This window comes from Perognathus longimembris, chromosome 10, assembly GCF_023159225.1.
Source record: "Perognathus longimembris pacificus isolate PPM17 chromosome 10, ASM2315922v1, whole genome shotgun sequence".
Classification (NCBI taxonomy): Eukaryota; Metazoa; Chordata; class Mammalia; order Rodentia; family Heteromyidae; genus Perognathus; species Perognathus longimembris.
In genome coordinates, this window is record NC_063170.1 from 813,556 (window position 1) to 823,431 (window position 9,876).

The following is a 9,876-nucleotide window of genomic DNA, read 5'->3' on the forward strand; positions in this document are numbered from 1 at the left end:
TGTCCCCTCTGTCTGGGGAGCAGAGCAATGTGGGGTCTCTGGTGCCAAACTGCCCAGTGTGCGCACGGCCGGGCGTGCGGAGGGACAGAGGCCTTCGGTCAGAGGAAGCCTGACACACAGCTCGTCACAGAACTTCCCCACGCCAGAGGGAAGCTGAATGTCCTTTGGCCAGAGGCCAGGCTGACAGCTGTGCGAAGCACACGGATGCCGCAGACGGCTGGAGCTGGAAGAGAGCGACGGTGCGGGGCGGGCCCGCGGCACTCCACGGGGCACGCAGCGGGCGGGTCAGTGTGATGCGCGGAGCACAGAAGCGCGGAAAGGACCACAGGTCTGCGGCTGCCGCCCGGGGTAGAGGAGGGATCGCCGCAGGGGGACCATCGCCAGGAGGCTGGGCGCCGCCGAAGGGCACCTGCCACTCACGGGAGGAGAGGGAAAGGCGGCCAGTCCTGAGGAGGAGGCCCTGGCTGGGTGGCCTGTCCCCAAGGGTAGCACACACTGCCCCTCTCCCAGCAAGTGTGGGTGACCAGGAGACCCCCTCCCCCGGAGCTCAGAGAAAGCAGGGCGGGAGGGCACATGGGCCGCAGGTACCTGGCAGGCGAGCCGCGGCCAGCGGGTTGGACAGGGCCATGCCGATCTCGGTCATGCCGTAGCGCTCCAGCAGCGTGTGGCCCGTGGCGCTCTTCCACCTCTCCAGCACGGGCACGGGCAGGGCAGCCGAGCCCGACACCATCAGCCTAGGGCACCAGCACAGGGCTCAGCTCTGGGGGGACCGCACGCGAGACGCGCGCCTCTCCCCGGGACACAGAGGACTGCAAAGCGCACAGTCCCACAGCGCTGCGTTTGGAATGTGTGATGAAAACGAGTCTGGGCTAAAACTTAAGTGTTTCTTGAGAACAATCTGTGGGATACGCTTTAGGGTGTGCAGCACTCTTCCAAAGGGATGAGAATTAAAGGCTACCTGCAGAGTTTTTGGTGGCACTCTGCTGTGACTCTGCCTATGACCGAAGTGACTGGTGGTGGCAGCTTAGCGGCCAGCAGAGGCCACACGCCCGAGGGCGAGGGCACGATGGCACGGGAGGGGGGCTGGCCATACCAAGCTCCCTGGGATGACAGCCCCTAGGCTGTGCTCTGCTGCTTCCTGGGCCCAGGAGCCCAGGCCCCAGGCACGCCTGCAGGGCTCAGGACGGGCAGGCGCCCAGGCCCCAGGCAGGCCTGCAGGGCTCAGGACGGGCAGGCGCCCAGGCCCCAGGCAGGCCTGCAGGGCTCAGGACGGGCACCCAGGCCCCAGGCACGCCTGCAGGGCTCAGGACGGGCAGGCGCCCAGGCCCCAGGCACGCCTGCAGGGCTCAGGACGGGCAGGCGCCCAGGCCCCAGGCAGGCTTGCAGGGCTCGGGACGGGCAGGCGCCCAGGCCCCAGGCAGGCCTGCAGGGCTCAGGACGGGCAGGCGCCCAGGCCCCAGGCAGGCCTGCAGGGCTCAGGACGGGCAGGCGCCCAGGCCCCAGGCACGCCTGCAGGGCTCAGGACGGGCAGGCGCCCAGGCCCCAGGCAGGCCTGCAGGGCTCAGGACGGGCAGGCGCCCAGGCCCCAGGCACGCCTGCAGGGCTCAGGACGGGCAGGCGCCCAGGCCCCAGGCAGGCCTGCAGGGCTCAGGACGGGCAGGTGCCCAGGCCCCAGGCAGGCCTGCAGGGCTCAGGACGGGCACCCAGGCCCCAGGCAGGCCTGCAGGGCTCAGGACGGGCAGGCACCCAGGCCCCAGGCAGGCCTGCAGGGCTCAGGACGGGCAGGCGCCCAGGCCCCAGGCAGGCCTGCAGGGCTCGGGACGGGTGCCCAGGCCCCAGGCAGGCCTGCAGGGCTCAGGACGGGCAGGCGCCCAGGCCCCAGGCAGGCCTGCAGGGCTCAGGACGGGCAGGCGCCCAGGCCCCAGGCAGGCCTGCAGGGCTCAGGACGGGTGCCCAGGCCCCAGGCAGGCCTGCAGGGCTCGGGACGGGTGCCCAGGCCCCAGGCAGGCCTGCAGGGCTCAGGACGGGCAGGCGCCCAGGCCCCAGGCAGGCCTGCAGGGCTCAGGACGGGCGCCCCAGGCCCCAGGCAGGCCTGCAGGGCTCAGGACGGGCAGGCGCCCAGGCCCCAGGCAGGCCTGCAGGGCTCAGGACGGGTGCCCAGGCCCCACTTGGAATCTCCAACTCCAGCTGGCCGCACACACCCACCAGCCAGCCTGGGTCCAGTTCCTGTGCATGCCGTCACCCTCTTTTCTGGCAGCAGAGCAAAGACCTCCCCTCACACCTGCGGGGACAGGGGCATGTCCAGGGTGCAGATTCACTAAGCCAGGCAGTGTTAAACCTCTAGCTAGGAAGTCAGTTCTTTTCCTGGCAGTACTGGGGCCTGGACTTGGGGCCCCTTGCTTGCCAGGCAGGTGCTCCGTCACTTGGACATGCACCAGCCATTTTTGCTTTAGATTAGTTTTCAGGCAGGGCCTGGTGTTTTTGCCTCCTGGTGGCCTCGCAAGTGGCTGGGGTGACAGGCAAGCACCCTCTATGCCAGGCTTATTTCTGAGATGGACTTTCCAGCTGGCCTTGACCTGTGATTCTTCCCATCTCTGCATCCTGATTGGCTGGGATTATAGGTGTGAGCTGCCACGCCCAGCAGTGTCACATCTTAACATAAGGTTGAGAAGGAAACTGTGTCCACGGGTTCAACAGAGAACACAGAACGCGGTTCGTGCCACTGAAGGACACAAAGGACTCAGCTTCCCGTTGCGAGGGAAGCCACAGGGAGCCAGGCCAAGGCAGGGCGGAGGGAAGGCGGCAGCAGGAGGGCTCGGAGAGCCGAGACCGGGCAGAAACAGACCAGGTGGGAGGACCACTCTGCCATAGGCAGCGAGCGATGGGAGACGGAGGTGCAGAAGGCCCTGGGGAGCAGGAGAGGGAAGAGCCACAGAGGCATGCAGACACATCATTTCAGGGGAGGGGAAATGCGGCACTGACATGGCAGGATGACTTCTACCTGGCAATCACTAAGCCTCTCTAGACAGGAGAGTGAGCTTTTTTCCATTTACCTAATTCTTTCTTCACAAACTGCACGCACAAAGTCCTGGACGTGAGGCTGGGTGAAATGTCTGTCGTAGTACTCCATCAGTTTGCTGTATATCGTAGGCACTGCCATAAACATATTAATCCGTGGAGTCTCAGAACTTAAGAACTTCTCCCAGACCTAAAGAGAGAAAGAAGTACCCAGTAGAAACATCAGGAAACACACAGCTACATCCCACAAGCTTTCGAGTTCTAGGCGCGTCCCCTAGCAAGGCTGACGGGCCTTATCCACGGCTCCCAGCCCGAGCCACGTCCCCAGAGTCCACAGAGCACGGCCCGCGTGGGGATATTTGTGTCTGGCCTCGAGCAGGAAGAACAGTGAGGATCGGGGCCTGGGAGTTCCATGTCTGTGGCCTGAAGCGTGGTCAACTTTCTCGTTACTTCAGCAGGGGTGGCTTGCACCTTGGGAAGGAGGCAGAGGCCCCAGGCAGTCCCTAACCAGAAGCCAGCCCCACGGCTGGCACAGACAGAAGAGCAGTCTCTTGTTATCAAATAAGCTCGAAAGTCAACACAGACAGAGGTGTTGAGAACATTAAGACACCCGGGGCTGCCCTGAGTGCTGTTTACCACTAAGAACAACTTCTTAGGCAGCAAGACCGAAACGTCTCCCGAGTGGGCACCACAGCCCCCGAGCAGAGCAGACTGCGGGCACACCGGGCCTTCCCAGGGGGCCTGAAGTCACGTGGAGGGATCTCCTCTCAGACTGCCACAGCAGAGCTCAGAAAAATAACCTGATCCCAGGCCCTGGGTGCCAAACCCACAGACGACTCCGCTGTGCAGAGCGGGTGCTGCCACGCGCACGGCACGCAGGGCCGACCGCCGCTGCCCGCCTCGCTGCCTGCCGCGCCCAAGGAGGGTGCCCAGAGCTGCCCCAGGAGGGCAGAAGCACCACTGCCGGCTCTGTCGCCAGGGCTTTGGCTCCATGCCCAAGACCTCGCCACACCTCCAGACACTGAGGCTGAGAGCAGACTTCACAGAGGTAAGTTTCTTATAAAGATCAAAATATAAACTCAGGGATTCCGACAGCTACTGTCTTTTTTAGCCATGATATCATTACCAAGGTTTTCAATATCGAGTTTTTACTGGACAGTATTCCAAAGCTCTCGTATGTTAAGAACTATGAAGTTACAAGATCTCACCCACATCACAAGCTAAGGAGTTGGCCCCTAGGGTCACAGACCTTGGGCCAGAGATCCAGAGGGATGTCGCCCCAGGGAGAGACCCCAGCGCAGCGACACAGGAGAGATTCCACCCCAGAGACCCCGGCGGCTCCAGGGCTCAGCGGGAAGCAAGCAGAGCTGTGCCGTGGTCCTGGGGAGGAACGTGCAGGAATGCGTGGATCCGATGCCCACAGCTGCTCTGACAGCCGTCGGGACTGTCCGCCATGTGCCAGCAGCGGGTGGTCTGAGGGGAGCGCCCAGGCTGCAGATGAGGACCCAGGCCTGGGAAGCCCGGGGAAAGGAAGATGGGTCAGGAGAGGGAGCGCTCGGGGCAGGGTGGCCAAAGGCAAGGCCAGGAGTGGCAGAATGGACCCCACAGGACAGACAGCACCTCTGGCCAGAGCCAAAGGAGGAAGGCGAGACCCCAACTGGCCTCCGGCAGGAAGAGTATCACCCGGGCCAAGGCAACGGCTGCTGGCCCCACTGCTGTCAGGGAAACAAGACCCACGGGATCACATCCTAGCCCAAGGCCAGCGTCCGAGTTTGGACATGGCTCTTTTCCCCTCCAAAGCAGTAGCTCTGATCTGCTGCACTGCACAGGTGACAATCGCAGCTGGCTTGCTGAGTAGTGCATGGAAGGAGAGAACTCTGGAGAGACAAGAGCGCAGGAGCCTAGAGAAGCCCACCGCCGGGGCATCCACTGAAGATGACAGCCTGTGGGGCCCCTGGGCTCCTCCCTGGGCTCTGAGCAGCCCCAGTGGAGAAAGGGACACTGCAGGTGGAATTCAGTTGTGGTCTAGGGGGAGGAGACCATCCTGGATGATCCCCACCAGAGGAGGCAGAGGAATGGCTGTCTGCCATGAGATCCCAGCAGAGACCAGAAGGGATGGCAGGAGCAGCACAGGGCCTCCAGGAGCCAGGCGGGGCCAGCGGCCGACCCCTGGGCCACAGGGCCTCCAGGAGCCAGGCGGGGTCAGCGGCCGACCCCTGGGCCACAGGGCCTCCAGGAGCCAGGCGGGGCCAGCGGCCGACCCCTGGGCCACAGGGCCTCCAGGAGCCAGGTGGCTCCATTTAACTCACTTCAGACCCTTGATCTCCAGAAAGCTGAGAAGAGCCCTGCGACGTTATATCCCCCACCTGCGGCCCTTTGTCACCGCGGTCCCCGGGACTCACACACCTGCAAAGCCAGCCCACGGCGGGTACTGAGACCCGATTCCCGACTGACCTGTTGGGCACTGAACTCGGGCAGCATCACGCAGGTGGCTCCCACCCAGAGTGGGCAGAGCAGCTTGTTGACCACACCGTGGACGTGGTGCAGGGGGAGGACATGGAGGATCACGTCATCTTTCGTCCAGGCCCAGGCGTGGACCAGCCCAGTCACCTGCAGGAGACACTGGTAAGAACAGGAGCCCAGTCCTACTAGGGACACACCCAGTGGACGTGGGGCTTCACAGGGAGGGAGAGGAAAGTCAACTCTCTTCCCTTCAGTGACTCCTGACAGAGATGAAGGCAAGATGGCTAAGGGTCACTGCTTACTCAGGGGATGGGGCCACGGCCAGTCAGCGGCTTTAGTGGCCCTCAAAGCAGCAGACCAGCGCCGCAGTGTTGTGACTGCGGCTCTACCACCTGCGGGTGGTTTCCAGCCCAGGCGCACGTGTGCAGGACGTAGCAGAATTCCGGATTTAACTGGATCCGTCCAACTGCAGCGTCGGCACTAAGCTCTCTGTGATCCCTGCACGATCCCACCCATCCAGCGAGATGGGAACCAGAGTCAGGCTTCCAGTGGGTTCTCAGCTCACAGGGAGAAGCCGGGGGGCCCAGGCCCCTCGAGTGCCCGGCGTAGCCACGGCGAGGATGCTGTCCTGCACACGGCGGGACCACTCCGTCTCGTCATGGGAATGGAGAGGCCCAGAGGTGACCTCACGGGCGAAGGCGTCCACCCCTGGTGACCTCGCAGACGCACACGTCCATTCCCGGAGGCAGCTGCTTCTGAGGGGTGCCCGTTCACCCGGCAAAGCTCACTACTCACTCACTCGGCCACACTGTCGGCTCAGAATCCCTGTGCTTATTCCCTGCCTTCCTCTAGTGCTCTGAACTTCTGTTTTTATTTTATTTCTCCTACCGTATGAGAGACTTCTTTCACTGTAAATACCAACAAGTACTTCCTGCAAGTATTTATCAAAGACAGGCAAAGTGGTTGAAGAGTTTTGTCACAATGGCAATTAAGGTACAGAATACAAAATAGGACAAGACAGGGGTAGACATAAAGGAGGTCCCTGCTCCCAGGCTGCCCAGATAAGTCTCAGGTCCCAGTCACACATCCTGGCTCTAGCTGGGGGTCTCAGCCTGGGTCAAGCACCCAGCATGCCGTGGTCTCTTCTGTTCTCTCTGGGTCTGTGGTCCCTGCAGGTTACCTAGGAGGTGTTGGATAGCGCCACACCCGAGTGCATGGCTGTGCTGCCCTGGCCAGCGAGGCCAGTATCACACGTCCCCCTCACCCTCTGTCACGAGGAACTTCAGGAAGTTGGCAGGTGTGTGACAGTTATGAAGAGCCCCACAGAGGGATGAGCAACAAGCCTCCCCCGGAAAGTGCTTTGAGACGTGCTGGGGGCTGCCGTGACAGGCGCTGCAGTGGGAGGGAAGGGCACAGAAGGACAAGCTGGCCCCGGAAGGCCCCACACTCACCACAGCTGCAAGGTTGCGGTGGGTGCTCAGGACACCCTTGGGGCTCCCCGTGGTCCCACTGGTGTAGAAAATCACGGCTCCACGGTCTTGCCATACCCGGTCTGGCACCTGCGCCTCCGTGGTCCCTTCTGCGGCCTCGTGGTAGACGGCAGGAGTCAGAGTCAGGAGCGGGACCCCCAGCCTCCTGACCACTGGGCCTAGCAGCTCTGAGTACTCCTGGCCCGCCACGACGAGGCTGCTCCTTGAGTCCCGGATGAAGTACTCCAGCTGGGCCGCAGGGTGCTTCCGGTAGAGAGGGACAGCAATGCCACCGCTCATCCATGACGCCCACTGGGCAATGACGTAAGAGGCATCGTTGGAGCACAGGAAGGAGACTCTCTCCTCCCGGAGGTCGCCATCCACACAGCCCCGGAGTTTGCAGATCTCCTGGGACAGGTGAAGGCTGCGGGTATACAGGTCCCTGTAGGTGTGGCAGCCATGTTGGTCAACCAGGGCGATTCTGTCCCCAAACGCCAGGGCTCGTGCAAACACTGGGGCAGCCCCCTCCGGGCGGGCAGCGGGGGCTGTGTGTAGGAGGCCACATCCTCTGTGTCTCCAAGGGGCCTGTCGGCAGGAGGCCAGACACCAGACCAGGTGCCGGAAGGGCAGTGTCACACCAGGTCGCATCACAGTAACCAGCGCAGGCTGCCCTGGTGTTGCTGGGCCCCACTGCAGAGGGGAGGACACAGCGTTAGTGCCACTAGCCACCTCAGCCTCACCTATAGCAAGACCTGACACCCACCGCCCAGCCCAGCCCGGCCTGGCCCGGCCCACAGCAAGACCTAACACCACCACCCAGCCCAGCCCAGCCCACAGTAAGACCTAACACCCACCACCCCCATGGCTTGGCCCACAGCAAGACCTAACACCCACCACCCTCATGGCCCGGCCCACAGCAAGACCTAACACCCACCACCCTCACGGCCCGGCCCACAGCAAGACCTAACACCACCACCCAGCCCAGCCCAGCCCACAGCAAGACCTAACACCCACCACCCCCATGGCCCGGCCCACAGCAAGACCTAACACCCACCACCCCCCATGGCCCGGCCCACAGCAAGACCTAACACCCACCACCCCCATGGCCCGGCCCACAGCAAGACCTAACACCCACCACCCCCATGGCCCGGCCCACAGCAAGACCTAACACCCACCACCCCCATGGCCTGGCCCACAGCAAGACCTAACACCCACCACCCCCCATGGCCCGGCCCACAGCAAGACCTAACACCCACCACCCCCATGGCCCGGCCCACAGCAAGAACTAACACCCACCACCCCCATGGCCCGGCCCACAGCAAGACCTAACACCCACCACCCAGCCCAGCCCGGCCCACAGCAAGACCTACCACCACCACACCCACCACCCAGCAAGATTCAACATCCACCGCCAAAGAAGTCCTAGAGAAACTCCCTCTACTATGAGAAGCTAATGACTCCAGCACGCAACATCTTTAGACTTCAAGTATCCAGCTTGCTTGCTTCCTTCCTTCCTTTTGTACCTCTCCTGTGGCTTGAACTCAGGGCATGGGCACTGTGCCTCAGCATTTTTTCCTCTCTCTCAAAGCTAGCACTTTACTACTTGAACCACAGCTCTACTTCTGGTCTTCTGGTAGTTAATTGGAGATAAGAGTCTCATGGACTTTCCTGCCCCAGCTGGCTGTGAACTGTGATCTTCAGATCTTAGCCTCCAGAGTATTTTACTTAATCTTGTTGGCTTAAAGATTTTTTTTAAAAAAAGAAATCACAATATTCTAAAACAATGAAATAATTTAGGTAAAACCAGAGAAGCAATACTCAATACACTTAAGGTAAATCTAGATGAGACTGCAAGACTTGCCACCGAGCTGGTGTGACAGTGACTCCTCTCCACACGTGCCACTGACTTGGTGTGACAGTGACTCTCCACGCACGTGCCACTGACCTGGTGTGAGTGATTCTCCACACATGTGCCAAGCAAGCATAGGAGGGGCACCTCTTGGCACAGTGCTTGCCAGAGCTTGCCAATAAGATAAGGATGATACTTGCATTCAAATGGATGCAGGTTTCTAACTGAATGACACGGGGCTTCCACACTATGCCACACGTGACCCACTCACCACCAGACCCTGGATGTCAGTGGCCCCAGAACTTAGGATCTGTGGTCTGGATAAGGGGTCCCATTAGTGGGCAGTGGAGGGGACTGGATCCCACACAATGCTGTGCGGGTTCACTAAGAAACGTGGGCCGGACTGCAGGTGGGGGTGCACGCCTGGAACCTCGGCGGTCAGGAGGCCGAGGCAGGGCTATCTCCAGCTCGGGCCCGAGCGGGCCGCGGGATGAGGCCTGCCCTCAGCCGGCCCGGCAGCCGAAGCCTGGGCTGTCAGCGCGCGCCCGGGCACACGGTTGCGTCTGCTGCGATGGCGCTCAGGCGCGGGGCGCGGCGCCCCGTGCGGGCTCCCTCCGGCCCCCGCCGGCCGGCCGGCCCCGACCCTGCCGCCCGCCCCGCCCCCGCGGCTGCCCGGCGCGCGGCGCCTCCCGGGCCGGGCCGGGCCGCGCGGGCTCACCTCGGGCCTCCGGGTCAGACTGGGGCCACGGGGGCCAGGCGCGCGGCCGGGGTCGGGCAGTGTGGGCGGGCGGGACCGGAACTGGGTCCGCCGCCGATAGCGTCCCCCCGGCGTGAGGCGTCCTTCCCCCAGATGCGTCTCCCGCGCAGCGCGACTCTGGCCGCAGGTTCCGGGCGCGAACGTTCCGGCCGGCCCCCACCTGCCGCTCTCCCGGCCTCGCTGTCCACCACAGCGGGGGCTGTAGGCTCGCTTAGGATTCCTGCTATCCCGTGCCGGCTTGAAATCGGTGTTCATTTTAATAGCCACCGAGGCCACTGGCAACTGGAATGAACCGCGCAGCTTCTCGAAATCAAGGTAAC

The 9,876-nt window shown here is 62.7% G+C and overlaps 1 protein-coding gene across 2 annotated transcripts in view; it reads right to left on the reverse strand.

Annotated features, from left to right (window-relative positions):
- Positions 1–9,595, reverse strand: part of LOC125358078 (malonate--CoA ligase ACSF3, mitochondrial-like) — a 31,675-nt gene extending 22,080 nt beyond the window's left edge. The window contains exons 1-5 of one of the 2 annotated variants that reach the window (XM_048354936.1): positions 9,518–9,595; positions 6,933–7,640; positions 5,473–5,628; positions 3,054–3,208; positions 589–734 (exon numbers count right to left, since the gene is read on the reverse strand). In XM_048354936.1, the coding sequence (XP_048210893.1) occupies positions 589–734; positions 3,054–3,208; positions 5,473–5,628; positions 6,933–7,598 (1,123 nt within the window). In that variant the 5' untranslated portion in view covers positions 7,599–7,640; positions 9,518–9,595. Of the gene's footprint in view, positions 1–588; positions 735–3,053; positions 3,209–5,472; positions 5,629–6,932; positions 7,663–9,517 lie in introns of those variants that run through there. The other variant, XM_048354937.1, reaches the window with a different exon arrangement.
- Positions 9,596–9,876: the final 281 nt, after the last annotated feature.